The 27,367-nt window shown below is 49.3% G+C and overlaps 1 protein-coding gene across 1 annotated transcript in view; it reads right to left on the minus strand.

Moving 5' to 3' along the window:
- WDR62 (WD repeat domain 62) overlaps positions 1–27,367 on the minus strand; it is a 46,166-nt gene that overhangs the window by 3,923 nt on the left and 14,876 nt on the right. Inside the window, exons 10-26 of the mRNA XM_058530946.1 lie at positions 18,188–18,325; positions 16,281–16,459; positions 14,488–14,579; positions 12,789–12,914; positions 10,208–10,275; positions 10,006–10,127; positions 9,444–9,519; positions 8,548–8,659; positions 8,387–8,450; positions 7,629–7,754; positions 6,511–6,644; positions 4,716–4,768; positions 2,547–2,768; positions 1,399–1,526; positions 954–1,057; positions 503–613; positions 57–191 (exon numbers count right to left, since the gene is read on the minus strand). Coding sequence (XP_058386929.1) covers positions 57–191; positions 503–613; positions 954–1,057; positions 1,399–1,526; positions 2,547–2,768; positions 4,716–4,768; positions 6,511–6,644; positions 7,629–7,754; positions 8,387–8,450; positions 8,548–8,659; positions 9,444–9,519; positions 10,006–10,127; positions 10,208–10,275; positions 12,789–12,914; positions 14,488–14,579; positions 16,281–16,459; positions 18,188–18,325 — 1,990 coding nt within the window. The remainder of the gene's footprint in view (positions 1–56; positions 192–502; positions 614–953; positions 1,058–1,398; positions 1,527–2,546; positions 2,769–4,715; positions 4,769–6,510; positions 6,645–7,628; positions 7,755–8,386; positions 8,451–8,547; positions 8,660–9,443; positions 9,520–10,005; positions 10,128–10,207; positions 10,276–12,788; positions 12,915–14,487; positions 14,580–16,280; positions 16,460–18,187; positions 18,326–27,367) is intronic.

Genomic DNA, 27,367 nt, shown 5'->3' on the forward strand with positions numbered 1-27,367 from the left:
CGTGCCCAGCACTGATGGCCCGCCCAGGCAGGGCTCAGAGAGGGGCAGGGCCCTACCCTCAGGGGGGGCGTCAGTAAGCGTCTCGAAGTGGTGGCGGAGGAATTTCTCCTGCTCAGGGGTCTGGGGCAGGGAGCCGTTGGAAATGCTTGGCACTTCGGGCTGGGACAACTCTTCTGCAGTCCCTGGGTGTCCTGGGGAGAGGCGAGGGGGGCAGGGGCGGGGCGGGGGGGGGGCGGGCAGGAGAGAACCTTCAACACCATGAGTCATGGCAGACGCCCTGACAAAGACGCCAGACACTTAACACTGGAGAGGGCTGCACTCGCCCAGCACACACGCTGCTGCCACCAGGCCATGACAGAAAAGCTAATGGCTCTGTCTTCTGGCCCCCTGAGGCTCAGGGGGCACCAAGTGCAGGGCCAACATGGGCCCTGCAGTTCTGTATGATGCCCATCCCTTAGCCAGGCGCATGCACTGCCCTTCCCTGCGCCTGGCCCCTGCTTACCTGGTGTGGGGGGCACGGTCACGTCAAATCCAGGGTCGGGGTCTGGCCGTGGAGGGGAGGAGTGGATGGCAGCAAAGGTGCACTCCAAGTCGGCCTCTGACTCCCCCAAGTCTGGAGGAGCAGAGCAGGGTGGGTCAGGAGCCCAAGGCCGGGCCCTTGCTGAGCGAGTCAGGTTAAGTGACTCAGGCTCTCTGGGCTTCAGTCCCCCATCTGAAGAATGTGGATGATCATACCCGCCTTCCCATTTTTACAGACCAGCAAGGTTACACTTGGAGGAAGTGGCCAAGCTGGGCTCCCGTGGGTTGGCAGCTGGGCTCCAAAATCATCAGGTAACAGCAAGGACCGTGCCCACCTCTGTGACAGACTGAGCTTCAGGAAGCTCACCATCAGTGCCCAAGGGGCCTGGTCAGACGAACAGACAACCGCAGGGTCCCTGCTGCCCCTCACTCACCCTCAGGTGGGCTCTGATCCTTCGAGAAGATGGAGGGGACCTGGAGGTAGGATTCGCCCTGCTGGTCTCCAGGCTCCCCCACCCGCTCCTTCGCGCAGTCCTCACTGCAGAGCCAATGGGGGTGGGTGAGGGGATGAGAACACACCAGTCAGGAAACAACTGGCCCCACCCAGGACCCCTCAGCACCTGCACCCTGCTCTGATTGGGAGTACTGCATCGCCTCTCCTGCCCCCCGAAAGGCTCCTGCACCTCCCCCGGGACCCAGGGAACCTGAGGCTGAGCTGAGGCTGCAGGGCTGGGCTCCTGGGCCATCCAGGCCTCACCCCCTCTGCCCCAACTCCCACAGGTCCCCTGGGAGAGCAGAGAGCAGCTCTTTCAGGGCATGCCTATCAGCAGAGGCTTCCTCTTTCCACCTAAGTCTCCCCTTAGTGCAAAGGACACCCACCTGTCCATCCCCGTGACCGTCACCTCCGCCTCCAGGGAGCAGACGATGAGCTCACTAGCCTCCGAGGACTCCCTCTGTAGGGGCAGGAAGGAAGGATGCCCGCAGCCATCCTCCCGGGGACTCTCTGACTGCGGGGGGAGGAGAGCAGGGCCTTCTGAGGCAGCTGCGGCAGCCACGGCCCTCACAAACCGCCAGGTGCTCTGGAGACACCGATGGTGGCGGTGAGGATGTCAGCGGGGACAGCGGCCGCCCTGTGGACGCTCACTGTGAACCGGGGCCGGGGCCGAGAGCTTTGCTCATCATGAGCGCATTCTGTGCTCCCCCCGCATCATCATCGGCCCCTTCACAGACAAGGAAGAGGGCCAGCTCCTACCCTCTAAGAGTCATTCATACGAAGTTCAAGACCAGGCCGTCCAACCCACAGGGAGAGAGGTCAGAACGCTGGTCACCTTGGTGGGGGTGCTGATGGGGAGGGGCACACGGGGGTCTTCCAGGAAGTAGAAAATGTCTACATCTAGACCTGGCTGGTGGCTACACAGGCTATACATCAGTAACAACTCGTCAAGCTGTGTACCTAAGACGTGTGCACGTAACTGTATGTACATTATGCCGCAACAGAAAGAAGGCTTACACAACAGAACAAAAAAAGAATTTTGTTTGGAAAATAAGAGAATAAGTGCTAATGTTGTTTCAGCACCTCTAAGCGCCCAGGCCCTGTCTTGGCACTGGATTCCTGTAAAAGCCTTCTTAGCACTTTCCTTTTATGACCAATTTTTAGAAATCTTTTCTTCTTGGTTATCTTTCTTTAATGACCATTTTTTGGAAAACTGAAGCCCAGAGAGGCAAGCCTTGCTGCAAGTCACAGTCGGGAAGGGGTAAGGCCAGGGCTCCACCTGCTCAATGCCCCCCACTCAGGCCCAGGCTCACTCTCAGGTCCAAGCTCTTAACCCCCAGGTGACCCCCCCAGACTCCGGGTCTGCACGAGGCCCTGGGTGTGCCCTCCTGCCCCCCACCATCTCACGTAATCCTCCTGCACCCTGGAGTAGGATAGTCAGCCTTATCTTCAAAACGAGATGCTGAGGCCCCAAGTCCTGGGCAGGCAGTGGTGGTGCAGAGGCTGCAGGCTGGGCTGGGCGGGCAGTCCGTACCTCACTCAGCAGGCCCGCCGGGCTCTGCAGCTCCACTGTATCCAGAAGGGAGTCCTCCAGGCTCTCCGGCTTCATGGGTGTAAAGTAGCAATCCAGGTTCCGGGCGTCCAGGATGGTCTTGAGGGGCTCCTGGTCAGCCCGCTCCGCCCAGCGGCCATGCGGCTGGTAGCTGCGCCTGGCGTGGAAGGCCGAGCCATCCCCCACATCATCGTCATCTCCTAGCTGAGGGTGACAAGGGATGGTCAGGCTGCCAGCGAAGTGTTCACCACCTCCAATGGGGGCCAGGGACACTGCACGGACCTCATCTAGTCTCCCAGCCTTAACCACCACGCAGAAACAACTTCCAGCTAGAGATCTCCAGCCTGACCCTTGCCCTTCAACTTCAGAAGTGCATGTGCAACTGCTCCACCTCTCCACATGGATGTTCGGTGACACTTCAAAGTGGACGTGTTGACAACAACTCCTCATTGTCCCCCAAACCCACTCGTCTGAAAGCCTTCCCTGTCTCAGTTATTCTCTCCAGGTGCTTAGGCCCCGAACCTTGAACTCCCCTCCCTTCTTCTCTTACTGTCCCTCATACTCCACATTGGATTTCTTCAGCCAATCCTGTCAGTTCTACCATCCAAACACATCCAAGATACGGCCCCTCTCCTCCCACCCTGGTCCTGCCCACCCTACCTCCTACCAAGACTGCTGCTTGACAGACAGTGAAGGGTGGGTGTTTGAGAACTCAGGCTCTGGAGCCAGCCTGCCTAGGGTCGCTCCCACGGCCTCTAATTCCTAGCTGTGTGACCCTGGACAAGTTACTTAATTTCCCTGGGCCTTAGTTTCCCTATCTGTGAAATGGAGATATGAAAAGCCCCTACCTCAGAGAAGATTAAATGAGATAATACATACAAGAGACTCAGAACAGAGCCCGCACAGAGTGACTGTGCTGTGGCTATCTGCTGAAGGTAACTCCAACTGTAATACGCACTGAAGGGGAAGCATGGGGGCCGGAGAGAGCAGACCCAGATGCCCTCACCTGGTCTGCAAGGAAGGTGATGGCAGGGAGGATTTCCCTGAGTTGTTGACATTTAGGCTCTGATCTGAGGTCTGACATTGTTCTAGAAATAAATACTCCAACCTAGGGTTTAGGATTCCAGAGCCAGCTTCGAACCCACCAGCTCCTACCCCGCCCCTCCCCCAAGTTAATAATCATTCAATCTTAACTTCATCTTGGTCCCTCTCTCCCTCACATCCAATTGTTTGGCTCTATCTTCAAAATCCACCCAGAATCCAACCATTTCTTCCCCCTGGTCCAGCCTCCAAGCTCTCCTGCCTGGATCACACAGCAGCCTCCTCCCTGGTCCCCTGCTTGCCCCTAGGAGTTGGTTTCCCACAGGCAGCCACAGGGTTAACACCTGAGTCAGATCACAGCCTTGCTGGGCTCAGAGCGCTCTGTCGTCTCCCTCTCACTTGGTGCACGGAGAAAAGCTAGGTTGGGGAGGACACCAAGGAGCATCGAGGGGCACAGCATGGCCCACACCATCTGGCCTTTCCTGTCGTATCTGAGCCCCTTCCTCCCACTCTGCCCCTCACTCACCCTCAACCCAGGCACCTGGGCCTCCCTGCCCTTGCTTGAGCATGCTCAGCACAGTCCTGCCTCATGGCCTTTGCCCTCGCGGACTGTTCTCTCTGCCTGGAAAGTTCTTTCCCAGAATCTGCATTTCTCAGTTGGTTCCACTCTGCTCAGACATCGTCTTCTCAGTGAGGCCTTTCTATTTACCCAAAAATTGTCATCCCTCCCCCAACACTCCTGGTTTTCCTTCTCAACTTTTTTTCCTCCAGAGCCCTTATCAGCTCCCCAAATACTGTACAATTTACCCGTTTAATGTGGATAGTGTCCATCTCCCACACTAGGAGACTTTGTCTGCCCTGCTCATTGCTGTGTCTAATGGCCAGAACAAGGCCTGGCACGGGAGAGGGGCTCCGTGAATACGTGTGGCATGAAGGAAAGGCTGTCTAAGCCGAGATTGGAAGGGCGATGAAGAAAGGAGGAAAGGGAAAGGAGAAAGGAGGGAAAGGAGAGACGAGGAGATGGAAAAGAACGTCCGGAAGAGAGAGGAGCACGGAGGAGGGCCCCCTGCTTTGCCAGCCCCAGGAGTCCCGCTCTCTGGGCAGACTCACCAGCCGCTTTGCCCAGAGTGGCAGCTTGCCGTTGGTCAGCAGGCACTGAGGATCTGGAGACACACATGAATTCAGGAAAAGAGAATAAACAACCCAACAGACCAATGGGCAACACACACACATAGGCAATTCTCCAAAGAGGCGCTTCAGGAACCGCTGGGCATACCCAAAGATGCTCGACCTCGCTAACTGTCAGGGAAATGCAAATCCACACAATGGGACATAATGTTTTACCCCTAAGATTGACCCAAATTAAAACTTCATATGATCAAATGCTGGCAACAGTGTGGGGGAGGAGAGGGCTTACGCACTCCGCTGCGGGGTGGACAGTAACTGGATTCGGAGGGCCCTTGGGGTTCTCTTTTAAATTAACAAGCGTACTAAACCCGGGACCCAGCAGGGCTGCTCCTCGGCCTCCGTCCTGGAGGAACACTCTCCTATGTGCCCGACGAGGAGGGTCAGCACAGCCTCATTCCCAGCGGTGTAAAGTTAGAAAACACCTAAGCGTCATCCAGAAGGGACTAACATAAAGGACCCTCCTATGCTGCTGGTTAAAAGAGGCAGACCTCGGCTTTGTACCCACCAATGTACAGGGCGATAAGATACTCCTGAGAGGAGAGACACAAAACAGTATCCACAGGACAATACACTTTATGGATATAAATATGACATTTCCTGTGGATATGTACATATGCACATGAATGTTCAGGAAAAGGCCTGTAAGGATTCATAGTGAACTGCCACCCTGGAGAGGACACTGGGTCAGGTGTGAGGGTGGTGACAAAGAAAATTAGCTTACTCTCTGAGTTTTTTCCAAGGCTGAATTCTCATATTGCCGTTACCTCCTAATCAGCCATCCACTCAGTCCCTGCTGTTGCCCCTTGTCGGCAGAGCCCACCATTCCCACTAAAAGCACCCATGCTGGTCACTGTTTCCAGCTTCTCTCACGGCTGGAGCAATCATGGCCTGTGGACCTGAGAGAAGCCTGCCAGGGGCTTCTGGGAAAGAGCTTCCTCTCTAAAGGAGAGTCCAGGAGGGACTGTCCTCTTCAACCACGTCCCCGATGCCTGGAACTTCAGCAGCCATCTTGCAACCATGAGGGCCTAAGCCAAGGCGATACGCAGAGGGGCGGAAATGTATAGAGGGCCTGGCCTATTATAGTCACTGAGCCACTACTCTCCCTTTTGCCTAAACAACAGAATCTGTTGTGTCTTCTGGTTAACTGCACCCTGCTTTTCCCAGGTGGAGGGCAGGTGGTTTGAGTGGAGCTGACCATAGCCTCTGCCCACAGGGACGACCACATGACTCAGGCCTGGCCAATCACAGCAACTGGCTCAGAAATGGGCACATGACTCACACCGGGAACACAAATCACGACCCCAGGACTTTGCTTGAGCTATTGGGAAAGAGGTGCCCTCTTCTCTACAGAGTCTTTTAACCTAGAGCTGCTGGGGGAATCTTTGCCCCCAGTAAAGGGAGAAACAGCCTGAGAGCAAAGCCAAAATGGAGAAAAGGAGAGCCAAGAGATGGAGAAAAATCTATTTCTTTAACATCACCTGGCTATCTAGATCCGGCTATGCCTGAAGCCAATACTCTCAAATTTTCAGTTACAGGAACCAATAAATTCTCTTTCCAGCTTAAGCCAATGAGAGTCTGGCTGCTACTACACTGAGACAGTCCTGACTGATACGACTATTGAGCTTCAATATGTGCCAGGCCCTGAAAACAAAGTAGTGGGCAAACCCCAGCAATGACGCCTACAGTGACAGAGCTCAAAACAGGGTCCCTTCCCCACCTGAATCCAAGCTCTCTTTGGATGGTGTCTTCAGCAACTCTTCAGGTTCACACTCATCTTCCAGCTCATCCTCCGTCTGCTCTCCAGGGATCAGGGAGCAAGGCTCGCTGGGCATGGACGCATAGGTCTCCTGCCTGAAACCAGAAATGAGGATGGCAAGGAGAGAAATAGGCAAATGGGGTGGGGTGAGGGTGACCTGCCTGGGGCCAGGCCCTGGGTTAGGATCCGTATGAACATATTCTGGCTTCTGGTCAAGATGATGCTGGGAGGTCTCACCTGCCCTACCCACTCTACAAGAAACATCACCACAATAAATGAGATATAACAAAGGCTGGACTCAAAAAATAAGGCATACTCTCCAAGGGCCACAGCAATGGGACAGGAAGCAAAGCAGATGGTGGGGCTTCAGTCCTGAGCTGCTGGGGTCTGTTCTGGAAGTGGGGGGTAGCAATGAGGCTTTAGCTCCTTTGGAGTACAGGAGACTAAAACAAGCTTGACACAAGGTGAGCACTTGGGCCAGGACCCCACTGCAGCCCCGGGGTGGGATGTGACCTCAAAACCAGGTGGCCCGAGTCAAGGTCTGGTCCCTGCGGGGAGGCAACGGCAATGCCTCAAGACAGACAGGCAGGGACAGCTCCACGGGCAGGAGAAAGGAAAAACCCAGAACCTGCCTCTCAAACTGAGACCTCCAAATCAAAAACTAGAACATGAATTCACTCCAAATAAAACTGGTCTTGCAGCATAAAGACTTTAAAGAAATGTGTTCAGAAGACTCAAAGCAATAGGTAAAGCAGTAACTTTCACTTAGACATCTCAGCTCCCCTGGGCCCCTCCCCGACCTCCTCTGGCCCTATCATGGGCTGGGTCGGGGCTCCTCTGGTCCCCACAGGGGACGGGCTTCCCCATCACAGTGCTCACAGGCTCTTGGAGCGTTTCCACTTCAAAACCCTTCTTGTAAGTATTCTCCTAACTTTGTACTCAAAGTCCGTCTCCCAGACTAGCACACAAAGGGCAGGGCCAGGGCTGTCTTGGCCATGGCTACGTCCCTAGCATCACTCCTCACGGGGCCCAGGGCAGGAAGACCTTCCTCTGGGGGACGGACAGGTGGCTTTCAGGACCTGGGGTGGCTGCTCCACGTCCCGTCCTTCATGTTCTGCTGCTGTTGCTCCCGGCGGTCAATCTCCAGTAAGTGCTGCTTCATGCAGTTGGTGAGCTCCAGGCCCAGGTGCCAGATGAACACGCAGCTGCAGAGGCCAAGGAAAGGTCCGGAAGGGGAGGAACAGTGAATGCGGGAGCCTTCCGATCCTGGAGCCACCAGGTCACCACGGCCCAGACCCCATTCCTTGGGCCCTCCCAGAAAACGCACCCCATCAGCTTAGTGCAGGGTCCTCGGACCATGTCAGATCTACACCCTGGGTGGGCCCAGGGCATCCCAGCAAACCGGGGCCTGCTCTGAAGGCCTCATGACCCGAGGAAGGGGGCTGTGAGGAAGGACTGTAGTAAATCGAAGGGAGCGACAAAGGGACTCCCTCAGGCACCAACCACGTTCTAAGGACTTTATACACGTCATCTCATTTGATTCTCACCATACATTTTTCCAAGGTAGATGATGCCGTATCTCTTTTACAGAGGAGCAAACTGAGGCTCAGAGAGAGGAAATGACCTGCTCAGGGTCACAAGTAAATACCTGGCAGATCTGGGATCTGAACTCAGGGCTGGGACACTAAGGTGCACGGTGTCCAAGGAGAGAGTAAGCCAAATGCTCGGAGGAGCTCTCTGCACAGGCAGGGTGTCAGAGCACCAGCCCTCCCCATAAGATAGGTCCCCCCCGCTCCCAGAGGGAGGCCCAGCCCAGGCAGCCTCCAGGCTCTCCCACCTGTCTCCGGACACTGTGATCAAGTGACGACAGTCGTAGGTGAACTTCATGCCAGTGACAATTTCTGCAAGCAGGGCAGAGAAGCTGTGTTGGCCTTCTGAGTCAGAGGCTGGGAGGGGCCGGTGGGTGGCGAGGTGTCCTGAGTGGGGAGGCACACCCACCTGAATGGCCAAACATCTTGGCAACACACTCGCCCGAGTAAAAGTCAATCACAGAGATGCTTTTGTCAGAGCAGCTTGTGGCCAGGAAGGTGCCCGAGGGGTCCACGTGGACCTGCAGAGAAGAGGACCCACATGACACTTGGGCTGCCTGCTTCTTCCCTATCAGGCAGCCTGGGTCAAACCTCACAGCCCCCACTGACTGAGGGCCTGCCTCGTGCTGGACCCTTGACACGTGGACTCATCCCAGGTAGCCCTCCCGACACACGCCCTGGTAGGGTAGGAATGCCTGCTTCCACTTAGCAGGTGAAGAAATTAACAAACACAACACTGGTACTGACGGCAGCTAGGCCCCAGGCTAAGCACTGTGTCTGTGTGAACTTACTGCCTCCGCAGAACAATCCTATGATAGAGGCTCTTTTTATTTGCATTTTACAGATGATGAAACAGGCTTCAGAGTACATGATGCTCCCCCAACGTCACAGTCAGCCTGAGGCAGAGCTGTGAGGGGGTCTGACCGTGGAGCCTGAACTCCTAATAGCTCCCCTAGTCCAGTGGCTCTGAGAAGGTCCCCACCTGTCCTGGGTAACACAGGCAGGGGGCAAACCTGGTGAGGGAGCCCAGGCCTCTCTGATTCTTCCCACCATACTCTGTTGTCACTCAAAATGGAAACCACTTAACTGTCCCCACTTGGGGAAGGGCTCAGTAAATGAAGGTAGAGCAGTCAGGGCTGCCCCTGGCTCCCAAGCACCGTTCGTCAGCCAGGTCTGAGTGGGTACTGGCAGCATGGGATCCTTGGTGGGGCGCCAAGGAGGCCACAGGGCTCAGGTGGCCCATCAGGGCAGCAGACAGACAGGGCGGGTGTGTGTGGTTTTCACCCTGGGGCCCCAGTTCCTCACCTTCAGCAGGGACCCTTCGTCACCCTGGGAGCCCTTGTAGCACTTCTTCTGCTTCCCGTTCACAGTGTTGTAGACCCTGGGGAGGTGGGGACACATTGTGGCCAACACTGCCCTGCCGCCCACCCCTCCAACCTCTGATTCCAGCCTTACCTGCCACCCTCCTCTCCCCTGGAAGCCCTCTGCTACCTCTTGTCCCCCATCCAATGCCTGGACTGAAACGCTGTACTAGGGAATGAGATCCCATGGCCTCTAATTCCTAGCTGTGTCCATCCCAGACAGCTGCTCATGGAATGCTGGTGAATAATGGGTTTATGAGCCACATCAGCATCTCTCAGGTGCCCCACACAGGCTCCCGGCGGGGCCAAGAGGAACCCTCTGCTGACCTGGTGGCTAGGCCTGGGTAAGCACAGCTCCTAAGAAACACCAGCTGGGTCCCTCTACCTCATCCAGCTTCTGAGGACCAGATGAGCAGGGGGAAGAAAGCAGACAGCTCAGGAGCAGACAGACCCAACTAGGTCCCATCCAGGCCTCACTCAGAAACCAGCCCAGGCCAGCTCCTCACCTCACATTGCGGTCCTGGCAGGCCACAGCCACGTACTTCTGGGTGATGTCGATGTCCATGTCATACAAGGTGGTCTTCTCTGCCACATGGTGGGTACGAACAAAGTGTAGTCCATCTGAGGTCTGGCAGGACAGGCAGGGCCTTCAGAGGACACCCCTGACAAGCCCCCTACCCACCCCTCCAAGAGGGCCCCCCACTCTACCTGCTGGGCGCTGCGAAAGTAGATGCTCTTGTCTGCCCCACAGCTGATCATCTGGATGTCTCTGTTGCCTGGCGGAGGAGGAAGCAGTGCAGGGGTGGGCTACCGCTGGGCCTGACTAGGGTCAGGGATCCTAGCTAGGGAACTCCACTGTAAGGGAAATCTGCTGGGGCTTAGGGAGGTGGGTGCTGGGTGCAGACAGGACTCTGTAGGATGTGAGCTGCTGTGTGTGAGGAGGCGCAGATGGAGCAGCGGGCAAGGCAGGCCTCTGCAGAGCAAGGGCAGAAAGGGAAACAAAAGCCAGGGACAAACAAGGGGCACCACATGTAATCTGGGATTTGGAAATGTGACTCGCGCAGCAGAGTGGAGGTGGGACTGAGGCAGGGAGCAGGTGGAGACAGGCAGACCGCTGGGAGACTCATGCCATCGAGAACAATCACAGCATCCCCACAGACCTCAGGCCAGGCCCCGTGCCACATGTGCCTCCCTTCCTGATGCTCACTAGCCACTCCATCCTACAAATGTGAACCCAGGGGCTCAGAGCCACAGAGTCCTTGTCCCGGGGAGAACAGAGTCAGGACAGGGCCAGGACTGACCCCGGACATTCTCTGGTTAAACACCGTGCTCTGAGCCCCTGCTTCCTCTCCCTGCCTCAGCTCCCTGTCTGTACAATGGGCCTACAACAGCCCCCGCCCGTGGAGTTGTGTGAAGGCCTTGGAACATCGGCTGCCACCTGGTAAACATTATCAGTGTTCTTGCTTTTCTTCTTCTTCTTTCTTTACAGAAGACGACTAATAACAGCACGAATCCCTCCGAGTTGTGTTGAGGATGAGGAGACAGAACAGACAGAAAACACTGAGAGCCTTAGTACCAAAGATGCTGCTCCTTCACGACAGGACATTTGAGAGGGCCCGAGCCTGACATACAGGTTAAGATGTTACTCAAGCGGGAGTCACCAGCTCCCGGAGGGAGTGAGCCCTGTGTGGGGTGAGTGTGACCTGGGAGGGACTGAGAGGGCCTGAAGCTACTGGTAATGTTACGCTTCTTAACCTTGGTGGTGAGCCCAAGTATTGAGCAATGTTAGGACCACGAGCAATCAAAACAGTCACTGGCCATAAACAATGGGCGTCCTAGTTCATCCCTGCCGACTTGAGGTGGATGTTCATTGTGTCATTCTGTAAACTACACAGATACTGTATTCACTTGTTTGGATATATGTTTCAGAGAAAACTGTGAAAAGACTGAATCCTTCTTTAGCAGGGTAGCTTCAGTCAGGTTCCGACTGGCTGGGGTCCAGTTTGTACCATCAATGTTTTGAGCATAACTCCCAGATGAGGCAGCCCGGCTGGAGCAGGGCACACAGGAACTGCATCCTCTCAGACCGGCTGGGGCTCTATGAAGGCCCACACCCTTCCGAAGCTGGCCTTAAAGATCCACCCCCTTGGCCAGCCATTACCTCTCCTGGATCGAGACCTTTCAGCAAAGGTGAGGTCACTGCTAGATACACTGATTTACTCTAACGATCTCTGTCCCATGGAGGGCGATGGTCTGACCAGTTTTTTAAAGACGCCTGACAAGTCTGAGCTGATCAGCTTTTGTTAGGTTTTCATCAAGACATATCAAACACAGTGAACCTATTTTTGCCCAGCTCCCTCTCACCTTAGCTGGAGAGAGGCAGGGCAGAAAGTGGGGAAGACCAAGGAAGAACACACTCTCATTCTTCATAGTCAAGAACTTACATAGAGTACATGGTACACAGATGCATTCTCTCCAAGAGTAGATTCTTCTTGAACATAATTTTGAACATGTTCTTGGGTTCTGATCAGTTAAACCCCACAGGGCCTGCCTCCCCTTCCCCTGGAGTCCCTGAGGGCCAGGGATCTCCATATTGAATCTTTCCAGAATTGGAAGAATCCCTTCGCTTTCCTGGTTGAGCATGGAGGAGGACAGGCTTAGGAAGGATCCGAGGCCTGTACCCATTGGCTGAGTGAGTCTGGGTGTAAAATGGGGCAGGGAAGGGGGTAACTCCCAGGATGGAGCAAGGACCATCGTACAGCACAGAATTAGCCTCCAGCAATCGTCGCTGTCACCTATCTTTCTGCCCAAGTCACCAGCACCCATCACGCCTTCTCACAGGATTGGCAGCCTGATTTCCTTTCGGGGATCAGCACTCGCCTAATGCCAGTCCCCCTGGATCAGGGTGGAGGCAGGTGGGGGCTGGGGGCATGTGAGTCAGATCTGGCCCAAGAGAACACCCCAGTCCTGGAAACAACAACTGTTCTGGAAAGAGCAGGTGCCTCAAGCCAGCACAAGGAAAGTCAGCTCCCAATTTCTGCCAAAATTGATAGAAAGAGGGGGACTCTCTTTCCAGTGGCAGAGGGACAACCAAGGTCGTGCCCACCAGAGAAAGGCACAGCTGACAGAGGGAGAGGGTCCTGACAATTTTTAAAAAATCACCCTTTGGATCCAGCTGTGCCTGAATCCAGAGCTCGCTTCTCCCCTTTTTGTTTACGAGAGTTTTTGCTGTTACTTGCAGCCGAAGGGGCCCGTCTACCAAGGCGCAGGCAGCAGAAGGCAGGCTCACCGGCGAACTTGATGGCTGTGATGGAGGAGGAGTGGTCATCCAGGGTCTGCTCCAGGTTGTAGTTCTTCTCCACGTTCAGCACGTGGATCAGTCGGTCCCGACTGGCCGAGGCCAGCAGGGTCAGCCCTGCGAGTGGAGAGGATGGACCTGGGGTCCCAGGAGGCCACTTGATGCCCGGGCCTCCCGAGAGCAGCATGACCGAGCTTCCCAGACCTTGAAGGGGTCTTTGGTTCCATAACTGCAGCCAACTTGCCCCAACCCAGAAAGGGGCCACTCCCCCGCTCTGTGTAGTCTTTCCCCAGAGCCCCCAAACCCTGGCGTTTCACATCCCACGTCACCAGTTCAGGGAGAATGAACCTCGAGGGACACAGGGCGCTCCTCCACTCGCCCCCACAGCAGACATTCTAGCCGAGCCCAGCACTCCTTCCCATCCAGTCCGACTCCCTGGCCTGCCACGTGAGGCCCTGCCCACTCTCAGCCTCCCGAACAATGCCCCTCATTCTGAGCTCTGGCTCCGTGGGCCTCGTCCAGGCCCCATTCACGACCTGCTGCCAGGCTTCCTTCTGCCACTGGACCTCCTTGCTGGCCCCTGCGACAGGGCCTACCCTGGTCACCTGGCGTGTCTGAGGCCTGACACACGACCTGAGGCGAAGGGGAGCTCAGGAAGGGTGTCCTGAATGAAGAGAGGTTTAAAGAAAATCTGGTGGGGCAGAGGGTGCAGGGGGAGGAAGAAGGAAAGGAGCATGAGAAGATCATTAACATATAGGGCACAACTCCACCTATAGTCCAGTCCTGCCAAAAATGTATCGTCGGAATCAAACTGTGAGGAAAACAGACAAACCCAATTGAAGGAAATTTTGTAAAATGACTGGTCTATACTCTGCAGAACACCAAAGTCATAAAGACAAATTAAGGCTGTGGAAATGTTCCAGAATAAAGGTGACAAAAAAGCCACGACAATTAAAGTGTGAACCTGGACTGGAAAGACAAATGTGCTATCAAGGACGAAGCAGGACCACTGGCAAAACCGGAATAAGGACCACGAGACAACGACAGTATTTGGTAGGTGCACCGCGGTCATGTAAACGATGTCCTCGCCCCTAGGAAATGCTCACACAGGCACTAAGGGGAAAGGGCATCACGCCTGCAACTCGCTCTCAAAGAGTTCAGCAAAAGAAAAAAATACCGTCTGCGCTATTATTTTATTATACGGGTGTGTGTGTGCAAACACAGAGAGAGATGGAGAGGGGAAGCAGATAAAGTCAGACATACCGTCCAGGGTCAGACAGGAGTGAAAAGAAAAAACTCGGGGAATCTGGGTGAAGGGGATGCAGGTATTCATTACAAAACTCTTGCAATTTTTCTGTAGGCATCAAACTTTTTCAAAATAATTACGTTTAACTATCTATCGTCTCCAGTAGAGGACGAGCTCATTCACACTCTCTCAGTCAACATGCACCTCTTTAGCCGGAGCGCTGTCGGGGTGCTGGGGACCGGGGAAAGCAAGTCAAGCTGGGTCCTGCCTGCATGTCTTGCTTTCTGGAGCCCCAGCCACCCTGGTCCCAAGGTCCAGCGACAGGGGCGCTTATTAAACACAGGACTCCCAGCTGTCATTCACAGCCTCACCAGACACCAACTACCCCTCTCTGTGGCCCTGCTGGGCAGGCCGCTGCCCTGCCGCCACCCTGCGTGGGCTCACCCGTCTCAGGCTTGGAGTACTCCAGGCACAGCACCTCAGCATCGTGGGCCTCCACCCTGACCAGCTCGTCCATGAAGTGCAGCTCGTGGATCCTGGGAGACACACACCGCCTGCTGTACCCTGCCCGGAGCCCCACCCCCCAGCTCCAGGCCTCTGCCACTGCTAGAAAAGCCCAGAGCAGCCAGAGAGGCGACACAGAGAACCCCCTACCCTGGCCAACTAGTCTAGAGATGCCCCACCGCTCTTCTCATCTAGAAACCTGCCATCTTGAAGGAAGCAGTGCCAAGGCTGGGCACCCAGTCCCTGTGGTTCCATGGGCCAGATCTATGACAGTCCTCTGGGGGAACAGGGGTTAGCGGCTGGGCTGTATCAGGGGAGGCCCCTGGAAGCGGGGCAGGATCAGGGGTCAGAGGTCATCCTCAAGGATAGGACCTACGAGTGGGAACATTTGATTCGAATCTCTCTCTTAAAGAGTCTCTAATCTAGACTTTCTTCACATTCTCTCCAAATGAAACCAAGGAGTCAACAGGTCAGCCAGGACCGAAATAAGAAACAGTCATCCCAGCTCCTCTACTCTCTTCCTGTGTGATCTTAGCCTAGCCCCTTGGCCTCTCTTGCCTCAGTCACTCCCCTCCTTTTTTTTTCTTTTTTCTTTTTGAGGAGATCAGCCCTGCGCTAACACCTGCCAATCCTCCTCTTTTTGCTGAGAAAGACCGGCCCCGGGCCAACATCCGTGCCCATCTTCCTCCATTTTATATGGGACGCCGCCACAGCATGGCCTGCCAAGCGGTGCGTCGGTGCGCCTCCGGGATCCGAACTGGCGAACCCCGGGCCGCCAGAGCGGAGCGCGCGCACCCAACCGCTTGTGCCACCGGGCCGGTTCAGTCATCCCCTGAAAGAAGCTAGTAACAGCGCTGACATCCGAGGGTCAGGGAGAGGACTGAGTCGGTCGACACAGCGCCCAGGCCAGTGGCCGGCAGGGGGAGAGTGCTACCCCATGTGAGCTCCTGTCACTGCCTCTGCACTCAGGGCAGAGCGCCATCAGTGTGCGCCGCCCACCGACACCTTCATTTGCCTCATGCAGCGACCGATATCAAAACAGCTGCCGGCATTTAAAAACCAGAGTTTCACAGAAAAAACAATCTGCACTTGCTGTTCTTCTTAGACAATGGGAAGATACAGCAACTTGGAGCCTGCACTGCTGGTGCTGCGTGGCGGCTGCCCCTTTATGGGCCATGTGCTCTCCAGTTCCCCCCAGTCCCTTCCAGTCCCCAGCAGCCCCCGTACCCAGGTCACAGCTGTCCTTCATCATCTTAAACTTGTCCTTGTGACAGGGTTCATATTCTGTCACCACCTGCTGGGCTGTTAACATCTTGACAAACCTCTGCAGTGTGGGTAAGCAGCCTGAGTGCTCAAGTGTCCCATCCTCCTGGCTCCTCTCCCCGGGCCACCAGGAACCCCAAGCTGGCATCCTCTCTGACGGTTCAGCCGTGGTACCACGTGGCTGGTGAAAGTGTCACCCTTCCCCAGGGTCATACAAGATTGCCTGTCCACTCTATAGGCAAAGTTCGCATGTCCCAGCTGCTGAGGCCCTGGTAGCTACCCTGACCTCAGCCCTTCCAGAAGCCCTTTCTTGGCTTAAGCTCCCAGGGCTGTCTGGTTACCAGATTGCTACTCACAGTGCCTCACTTCCAATGGTCACGGGAGGTGTCAAGGCTGGGCTCCCCCCAGCACCCCGAGTACCCGAGCCCGAGTGGCGAGTGTGCACCAGACCCCAGCCAGGGCTCACTTGCCTCAGATTTCCACTTCGGTCGCCTGAAGCCAAGTGCTGGCCGTCAGGACTGACCTGCATGACCCGCACGCCGGCTTTCACGTCCAGAGGTGCCCCGCTCTCGCTCCCCCGGTCTGGGAAGTGTGCCGTGTCCTGCAGGTGCTGGATGTCATTCTCCACATATACTACCTTCAGCAGGGTCTGCAGGAGGGGAGGGCAGAGGCCAGCTCTGTGAGAAGGTCAGACGCACCTCTGTAATTCTGTCTCCTGACAGCCAGTCTCCCATTCACTAGTAATGGAACTCCTGGAATTTTGACCTGGGAGCTTCACCACTCAGAATAACAACTATTTCCCAACCTCCCCTGCAGCTAGATGAGGCTGTGTGAATAAATTCTGGTCAATGAGATGTGAAGCAAGTGGAAACTCTTCTGCTTCCTATCTTCTCTCCTGCTGCCTGGAACTTGGATGTGATGACTAGAGCTCTGGCAGCCATATGGGATCATGAGGACAAGGGTCACTCCTTCAAAATGGCAGAGTGGAAAGCTGGAAGGCTCTTGGGTCTCTAAGGGCTTCCTGCAGCTGCCAAAACAGCCCAGAGTGGTTACCTCCAGACTATTTATGAGTCAGAAAACCAAACTTTTACCTTTTGTTTGGATTTTTCTAGTGTGTGGAGCCAAATATAAAACTGACATCACAGGTGCAGAAGAGAAGATGGTAGTTTTGGGAGAGGAGTAGTAAAGAAACATCTGCTATACATACCCTGCATTATGGGCCTTTTCTGTTCCGGCTACACTTTCAGGTTTTCCAACTCACAAAGCTCTCTCTCACCTCAGGGCTTTTGCGCAGGCTATTCCCTTGGCATAGGACACACTCCTCTCCCCTCTTTACTCTTCCCAATCCTCCATTATCTCAGTGCAGGCATCTCTTCCTCTAGGAAGCTGCCCCTGACGCCACACAGAAGATCAGATGACTGCTTTTTTTTTTTTGTGAGGAAGATCAGCCCTGAGCTAACGTCCATGCCAATCCTCCTCTTTTTGCTGAGGAAGACTGGCCCTGGGCTAACAACCATGCCCACCCTCATCCACTTTATGTGGGAGCCCGCCACAGCATGGCCTGACAAGCGGCGCGTCGGTGTGCGCCCGGGATCGGAACCCGGGCCGCCAGCAGTAGAGCACGCACTTAACCGCTACACCTCGGGGCCAGCCCCCAGATGACTGTTTTATATCCTACTAGCACCCTGCAATTTTCTTTCGTGGTGCTTATCCCGTTTGTGATTATGTCAGAATCTGTGCAGGTCCTGGCTCACTGTCTGCCCTCCCCACTAGATTGTGGTGCCAGGAGGGCAGGAGAAGAGTCTGTCTTAGACACTGACGTGTCCCCAGCGTGCAGCACTGGCCTTCCTAAGTGTCTGCAGCGTAAATGAATGCACGATTCAGGGCTCAGCTCCTCAGAGAGGCTCCCTCACTGAGCTGGCAATACCAATCATTTCTTCAGTAAAGTGTTTTCTCCCCAGACTCTCATCCTGGCTCTTTGTGGGGTCCTGCCAGCACCGCCACCCGAGGCCCCACTGCGTGGCAGCTAGTTGGACAGGGGAGGCCCCTGCCTGGTTTGGCCCATCAGGTGCTTTGCCAGGGAGTTCCGACTCAAGACTTGGGGAGCAATTTCATTTCTACTGAGTGTGTCAGGTTGTCTAGAGTGGCTGTGTCCACACACACCTGGAGAGCAGGAGCTGACTGGCAGACAGGAGTGGAGAGGACAGGCTATTCTATTGCAGACAGAAAGAGAGGGAGAGAGAGAAACAGGAGAGGGGGAGACAGAGAGGGACCTGCCTTGGCTCCCGCCCAGGGTGAAGCCTAACGCTAAGCTTGCGTAAGACTCCGTCCCGCCCCAATATCCTAGCTTAACGCAGGTCACAAGGAAGCCTCTCACATTACTGAAGATGTTTTTCTGCCAGTGAGAGTCAGGGCTGCTATCCATGTTCCAGAAGCGGATGGTGTTGTCTGAGGAACAAGTCAGAAAAGATCCTGACGGCAGACAAGCTCTCTGATCTTCAAACTCAGGATACACCTGCGGATCCCAGAGAACAAGGCAAAGGAGATTCATTACAACCACTGCAATGGCAGCGCTATGATCCACTGCGGCATTTTGGTAAAAAAAAGTAAGCTGCTGATAAACAGGTATAGCACAACGCCTTCTATGTTAAAAATAAACAAGAAAAAAGGACACAAAATGCTACCATATCCCGTCCACGCCCCACCTTCAGCCCACGCTGTAAACATCCCCACAGATAAATTTCCAAGGAAAATGGGCAACTCAGCCAAAAATCACTAAGCACAAAAGGAAACAAGAAGCACCAAAAACAAGAGTCTAGCTTCAAATATTGCAATTATCAGAGAGAATATAAAATAACCATGTTTAACACGTTCAAAGAAATAAGACAACTTTGACAAGATTAAAAGTATGAGGAGCCAACCAGAAACTACAAAGAACAACCAAGCAGGGCTGAAAAAGAACAGCACAGAGATGAAAGCCTATTAAACCCATAGAACAGACACAATTGAAAAGAAAATTAAGTGAACTGAAAGACAGAATTAACCACATTATCCAGAGCGCAGTTCAGAGAGACGAAGAGACAACATATAGAGATTTGAAAATACGGAAGACGGGGTTCTGTGAAAATGATGATAGCAGCAGCACAGGTTTTTTAATCCAAACCAAAACCCATGGACAACATTTACAGCAAAACTAGGTGCCAAGACAGTCCCATAACTCCCAAATACAAGCAGGTAGGGACAGAGTACCACCAGTCATAAGAGCTACACATTATGAACACATACATGGGGGAAAGCGGAGAGAAGCAATGGGGCCTCTGACAGACCCAAGAACAGGATACCCCAAAGTGGCCAGCAGGCACTCACTGGAAAGCACCATGCGTCTAAGGGAACAGCAGCTGCAAGTGGGAGGGTTTCCTCCACTCCAACAGCGGCTGAGTGCAAGGGCCCGGCGGCAAGGTCTGAAGGGGCTGGAGCAGCCAAGGTCCTGTGCACTCTCTACACTGACCTGCCAGGGCTCCCTTCCAGGACAAAGGCCCATCCTGACGGGAAACTGCTGGGAGTAGAGACAAAAGTGATCAGGACAGAGACAAGAGAGACAAAGGAAAGAGGAGGTTCAGATAAAAGTAGAAACCTAACACATAAATAGGAACATAACATGGAAATATCACAAAGCAAGCTGCCATATTTTTGAATGGTATAAAATAATACTAAGATGGAGGTCTTTCTTGCGAAGTTAGAAAACCTGACCTGAAACATATCATCTTCTAAAAATTCAGAAAAACTAGTATCACATAAAAATTAACAACAAAAAAGGACCAAGGTCAAGTCCCGAACAAAGTTCCTCTTTAAAACTAAAGGATGGGCCAGCCCTGTGGCTTAGCGGTTAAGTGCGTGCGCTCTGCTGCTGGCGACCCGGGTTCGGATCCCGGGTGCACACTGACACACCGCTTCTCCAGCCATGCTGAGGCCGTGTCCCACATACAGCAACTAGGAGGATGTGCAACCATGACATACAACTATCTACTGGGGCTTTGGGGGAAAAAAATAAATTAATTAATTAAATTAAAAAAAAAAAAAAACTAAAGGAAAAGAAAGCAAGCACATCAGAAACACATTTCCATAAAACAGATCAAAACTATAACTTACTATTTCAGACAGAGCTAAAAGACATTAAGAAAATGATCTCAGATATGAAAAGCAACCTAAGTCATAATTGGAAAAACTCAGAGACAAAGTGATAGAATTCAAAGAGTTAGAAATAAATGCAAGGCTGGCCCTGTGGCTTAGCGGTTAAGTGCACGTGCTCCACCACTGGCAGCCCGGGTTCGGACCCCGGGCGCACACCGACGCACCGCTTCTCCAGCCATGCTGAGGCCGCGTCCCACATACAGCAACTAGACGGATGTGCAGCTATGACATACAACCATCTACTGGGGCTTTGGGGAGAAAATAAATAAATAAAAATTAAAAAAAAAAAAATCCTTTGGGCTTCTAGGCAAAAAACAGCAAATGACTTAAAAGGGAAAGAAAGGCATGAGACATTTCAATAACCATAAGAAAATGGAGTAATATATTTAAGATAGACAAGGAAAGAAAATGTGAGCCAAGCATTTTTTTATCCAGCAAAAGTGACTTTCAAGTATAAAGGGCACAGAAAAAATGTTATCAACATGCAAAAACTCAGGAAATACTGTCCTTATAAACTGTTCCTGACAAATCTACTAAGAATGAGCTTCAGACAACAAAAATGACTAGAAATACATCGACATAAGGAGATGATTAAATTTATAGTTTCTTGTAGAATTAAGAATAAATGAGGATCAAGTGACATCACTGAAAATGGCAGAGTAGGGAACTCCAAAAACCTGTCACTCCACCAAAGCAACCTTAAGTTGGCAAAAAACTGTCAGAATCAACTTCTTCAGAAATCTGGAATCTAATTTACAATAACCAGGAGAGTGCTTACCGAGGAAAGAAGCTGCGGAATTTTGGCATTTAAGGAAATCACTGTCAAATCACTAGCTGACCACTAAGATGATGGAATAGAGACTTCAGTGACCACACACGACACATGACGAAGAATATAATCTTTACAAAAACAGTTCAGAAAAGTCACTAAACAAACAATTATAACCCATAACAACAAACTCTGAGGAGGGGGAGAATTAGATTTCCAGAGCTACCACATTATAATATTAAAAACATCCAGTTTTAAACAAAAAATTATGAGACAGGTATGCAAAAAAGGAATAGTCCATTCACAGAAAAAAAGAAATCAACAGAAATTGTTAATTAACAGAAACAGAGGAAGCCCAGATTGGACTTATTAGACAAAGACTTTAAATCAACTGTCTTAAATATACTGAAAGGGATCAAGGAAATTGTGCCCAAGAAATAAAGGAAACCAGGAGAATAATGTCTCATCAAGTAGAGAATCTCAATAAAGAGATAGAAATTACAAAAGGGAATCAAATAGAAACCTGAAGCTGAAAAGTGTAATAACTAAAATAAAAAATTCACTAGGGTTTAACAGCAGATTTGGATTTGACAGGCAGAAGAAAGAATCAATGAACCTGAAGATCAATTGAACCTGAATAGATCAATAGATCAACAGAACCTAGTCTAAGGATCGGAAAGAAAAATGTATGAAAAAATGAATAGAGTCTAAGTTACCTGTGGAACACCATGGAGTATCTGAACATACACATTATAGGAGTCTCAGAAGGAAAGGAGAGAGGGAAAGGGACAGAAAAAATATTTGAAGAAATAATGGCTGAAACTTCTCAAATTTGATAAAAGGCATGAAGCAACACATTTCAAGAAGCTCAAAAAACTCCAAGTAAGATAAACAAACTCAAAGAAATTCACATCAAGACCCACCACAAATTATTGAAAGCCAAAGCCAAACAAAAAATCTTGAAAGCAACAAGAGACAAATGACTTGTCCTGTACAAAAGAGCCTCAATGAAGTTAACAGTTGATTTCTCATCAGAAATCATGGAAACCAGAAGTCAGTGGGACAACATATTTGAAGTACTAAAAGAAAAAACTGTTAACCAGGAATTCTCTATCTGGCAAAACTATCCTTCAAAAATGAAGGAGAAACTAAGACTTCACAGATAACAAAAGTTGTGGGAATTTGTCCCTAGCAGACTCCCCCTACAAGAAATGCTAAAGGGAGTCAGTCCTCCAGGGTTAAGTGAAAGGACACAAAACAGTAACTTGAAGCCATATGAAGAAATAATGAACACTGGTAAGGGTAACTACATAGGTAAATATAAAGGCCAGTATTAGTGCCTTTTTGGTTTGTAACTCCTCTTTTCCTAAATGATTTAAGAGACAAAGGCATAAGACAATAATTATAAATCAATGTTAATGGGTATACAATGTATAAAGATACAATTTGTGACAATAACAACACAAAAGGGAGGGACAGAGCCCTTTATGGATAAGAGCAGAGTGTGTGTAAACTATTGAAGGTAGGTTGGTATTAAACTAATTTGTTAAAAATTTAAGATGTCAATTATAATCCTCCAGTAAAAAAATAACTAAAATATACAAAAGAGGAAATGAGAAGAAAATCAAAATGCAACATTACAAAAAATCAAACACAAAAGAAGATAGTGATAGAAGAATTAAGGAACATAAAAGATACAAGATAGAAAGCAAATAGCAAAATGGCAAGAGTAAGTCCTACTTTATGAATAATTACTTTAAATGTAAATGGATTAAACTCCACAATCAAAAGGAAATAATTGGCAGAATGCATTAAAAAAAAGATCCAATTACATATTGTTCATAAGAGACTCACTTTGTATCCAAAGACACACACAGGTTGAAAGTGAAGGTATGGAAAAAGATAATTCATACAAATAGTAACTAAAAGGGAGCTCTGGGTATCTATAGTACATCAAACAAAACAGACTTGAAGTCAAAAATTGTTACAAGCGACAAAGAAGAGCATTATATATTGATTACATCATCAAGAAGATATAACAAGTATAAATATATACACACCTAACAACAAAGACCCAAAATACATGAAGCAAAAATTGACAGAACTAAGGCCGGCCCTGAGGCTTAGCGGCTAAGCGCGCGCGCTCTGCTGCTGGCGGCCCGGGTTCGGATCCCGGGCTCGAACCAACACGCTGCTTCTCCGGCCATGCTGAGGCTGCGTCCCACATGCAGCAACTGGAAGGATGTGCAGCTATGGCATACAGCTATCTGCTGGGGCTTTGGGGGGAAAAATAAATAAATAAAATTATTAAAAAAAAAAATTGACAGAACTGAAGGGGGAAATACACAGTTCTGTAATAATAGTTGGAGACTTCAATATTCCACTTTCAATAAAGACAGATCTAGAGAGAATATCAATAAGGAAATAGAGGACTTGAAAAACACTATAAACCAACTAGATCTAACAGACATATAAAGAATATTCCACCTAATAACCGCAAAATACACATTCTTCTTAAGTGAACATGCAACATTCTCCAGAATAGATCACATATTAGGTCACAAAATAAGTCTCAATAAATTTTAAGACTAATCATACAATCTTCTCTGACCACAACGGAATGAAACTACAAATGAATAACAGAAGGAAATTTGGAGAATTAACAAATAGAGTCATGCAGTGCAAAACGACGTTTTGGTCAATGACGGACCATATATATGATGGTGATCCTATAAGATTAGCCTAGGTGTGTAGTAGGCTATACCACCTAGGTTTGTGTAAGTACACTCCATGATGTTCAAACAATGACAAAATTGCATAACAATGCATTTCTCAGAACGTATCCCCATCAGTAAGCATGCATGACTCTGTGGATATTAAACAATATACTCTTACACAACCAATGGGTCAAAGCAGAAATCAAAAGAGAAATTAGAAAATACTTTGAGAAAAATGAAAATGAATACAGAATATACCAAACTTTATGGGCTGCAGCAAAAGGAATGTTCAGAGGGAAATCTATAGCTGTTAACGCCTACACCCACCAAAAAAAAAAAAGATCTCGGGTAAATAACTTCACATCTTAAGGAGCAAGAAAAACAAGAGCAAACTAAACTGAAAGCTTGCAGAAGGATGGAAATAATAAAGATTACAATGAAGATAAACAGCCTTTTTTTGTAGAAATGGAAAAGCTGATCCTAAAATTCATATGGAATTGCAAGGGACCCCAAACAGCCAAACCATAGAGAAGAAAAAGTTGTAGGACATACAGTTCCCAATTTCAAAACTTACTACAAAGCTACATAATCAAAACAATGTGTTACTGGCATAAAGACAGACATACATTAATGGAATATAATTGAGAGCCCAAAATTAAACTCATACAACTATGGTCAATTGATTTTCAACAAGTGTGCCAAGATCATCCAAGAGAGAAAGATTTGTCTGTTCAACAAATGGTGCTGGGACTAAATATCCACACGCAAAATAATAAAGTTGGACCCTTACTTCACACCATATACAAAAATTAACTCAAAAGAGATCAAAGACCTAAATGGAACAGTTAAAACAATAAAACTCTTAGAAGAAAACATGGGTAGAAACCTTCATGATTGTGGACTTGGCAATGGTTTTTTAGATGTGACACTAAAGGCACAAGCAACAAAAGAAAAAACAGATAAACTGGACTTCATCAAAATTAAAAACATCTGTGCATCAAAAGACACCATCAAAAAAGTGAAAACATAACAAAGAATGGCAGAAAATATCTGCAAATCATATATCCAATAAGGGTCTAATATCCAGAATATATAAAGAACTCTTACAACTCAACAGCACAAAGACAAACAATCCAAGTAAAAAATGGGCAAAAGGCTTGAATAGACATTTCTCCCAAGATATACAAATGACCAACAAGCACATGAAAAGATATTCAACATCGTTAATCACTAGGGAAATGCAAGTCAAAACCGCAATACGGTACCACTTCACAAACACTAAGATGGCTATAATTAAAAAAAAAAACAAAAAAACAAAAAAAAAAACAGAAAAATAACCAGGATTGGCAAAGATGTGGAGAAACTGGAAGCCTCATACACTGCTGGTGAGAATGTAAAACGGTGCAGCTGTTGTGGAAAAGTTTGGCGGTTCCCCAAAAACTTAAACATAGAATTTCCATATAACCCAGCAATTCCACTCCTGGGTATACAGCCAAAAGAACTGAAAACAGATGTTCAGACAAAGCTTGTACATGAATGTTCACGGTAGCACTATTCACAACAGCCAAAAGGTGGAAACAACTCAAATGTCCATCAGCTGATAAATGGATAACAAAATGTGGTATCATCCGTACAACGCAATCTTATTCAACCTTAGAAAGGAATGAAGTACTGACACACGCTACAACACGGATGAACCTTGAAAACATTACACTAAGAGAAAGAAGTCAGACACAAAGTCCACTACTTTATGATTCCATTTATATGAAATATTCAGAATAGGAGAATCCATAGCCACAGAAAGCAAATTAGCTCTTGCTAAGGGCTGGGGGAGTGGGAATGGGAGTGACCGCTTAATGGGTACAGAGTTTCCTTTTGGGGTAATGAAAATGTTCCAGAACCAGACAGTAGTGATGGTTGCACAACATTGTGAATGTACTAAATGCCACTGAATTGTACATTTTAAAATGATTTAAATGGTAAGTTTTACACTATGTGTATTTTGCCACTATATATATGTAGACTTATACCACCCCAAAATAAATGGAGTTAAAAGGGAGAGAATATCGTATATATAATTACTATATAATCAGATCACATACAGTATAATTATTTTTTAAACTGGGGGAGAATGGAGAGAACATATGCAAAAAATGTTGTTTTATCTGTTTTCAAAATTGAATACTTGTCATTCTTAGACTGTTGTATACATAACGTGGGAACAAGTAAATGACTAACTGGGGATATTCTAATTAATTCCACCATCCCCTGTGTCTTTGAGAACTAGGATTCTGGAAGAATCAATCCAATAGCTATGAGCATCCCCAGCACTCAGACTGTGATTTTGAAATACTAATGCAAACTGAAAAAAAAAAAAACTAGGACGTCTCCAAAAAATGGCTGATTCCAGGTCTGGGACAGGAGATGTACAAGATGAGGCTGGAACATCTTGTCATCTCAGGTAGCAAAGTAGTTATCAAAGACTACAAGGGTCATGCCCAAAGGACTTGGGAGCCAACTTGAAGAGGCTCTCTCTGGCCAAAGACGGGACAATTTGAGCTCCAATACTGTTAATAATTGCAATGGATTAAAATATATCCAATATATTTAAATACATAAGTTTATAATGATATTAAATAAAAACAACTAGTTACCTTTAGAGGACAGGGAAGCAATTCATTATCTTGAAAACTGGTAAATAAAGGGAAAGAATCAAGCATTTATCCTGCCTTTCCTATATGAAGTGTACCACTGGGTGACCAAATGGTAGATGAGGGGAAGTGTCTCTTCATATTAGTAGTCCAACTAATAAAAAGAAATGATAGAATTAGAATAGCACCATATTGCAACCCCCAATGAATAAATGGATCTAGGCATTAAGCATCAACAGTTGCTAACAATAATTGATAAACTACATTTCTTTTGTGTGGTTTTCTAGGCCTGTTTTATTTTAAAAAATATGAAGGAGAGAGACAGATAGGACATCAAAGTTACAAAAGAAGAGAGAGAAGGGGGTAGAGGCAATTCTTAAATCCATACTGGCTGAGAATTTTCCAGAACTGATAAAAAGATCCATCCACAGATATTTTTGATGAGGATATATATGTAACAGGCAGATGCAAAGGAAATGAACTGAAAGAACACACAATAAACTGAAAACAATAGCGACAGCGAGAGAAAGCAGGATTAGGGGTGGGGAGCTAATCAAAATGGACTTGAGCTTTATCTGTAATATCTCAGCTTTTTTTAAGGAGAATACATTTATATATAAATTTAAATTTTATTTATTTATTTTTTTCCCCCAAAGCCCCAGTAGATAGTTGTATGTCATAGATGCAGCTCCTTCTAGCCGCTGTACGTGGGACGTGGCCTCAGCATGGCTGGAGAAGCGGTGCGTCTGTGTGCACCCGGGATCCGAACTCGGGCCGCCAGCATTGGAGCGCGCGCACTTAACCGCTAAGCCATGGGGCCGGCCCATATATATAAATTTTAAAAACATCCTTGTTGAGTGAGAAAAGTGCTATCAACAGAAATGTCAGATCCACGAAGGCAGATGGATTCAAGTAGTCAAAGGGCTGAATAAGCTTATTCAACAGAAGTTATTTCTCACAACCCTGAATTGGGCAACCGACAAACATTCCTAGTAGTAAGAAATTTCCAGCAAAAAAAAAAAAAAAAAAAAATAGATACGATTCTTTCTCTACCAGTTATCTTATCTTCAAGGAGTACTTAGAACAGCTTCAGAGAATAAAAAATCCCCAGAGTCATTCTCAGAAAATAAAAACTTCTTCAATACCCAAAAAAAAAAACAAAAGCAGGGCCAGCCATGTGGCGTAGTGGTTAAGTCTGTGCGCTCTGCTTCAATGGTCCATGGTTCGCA

The sequence above is a fragment of the Diceros bicornis genome, chromosome 34, assembly GCF_020826845.1.
Source record: "Diceros bicornis minor isolate mBicDic1 chromosome 34, mDicBic1.mat.cur, whole genome shotgun sequence".
In the NCBI taxonomy this organism is placed as follows: domain Eukaryota; kingdom Metazoa; phylum Chordata; class Mammalia; order Perissodactyla; family Rhinocerotidae; genus Diceros; species Diceros bicornis.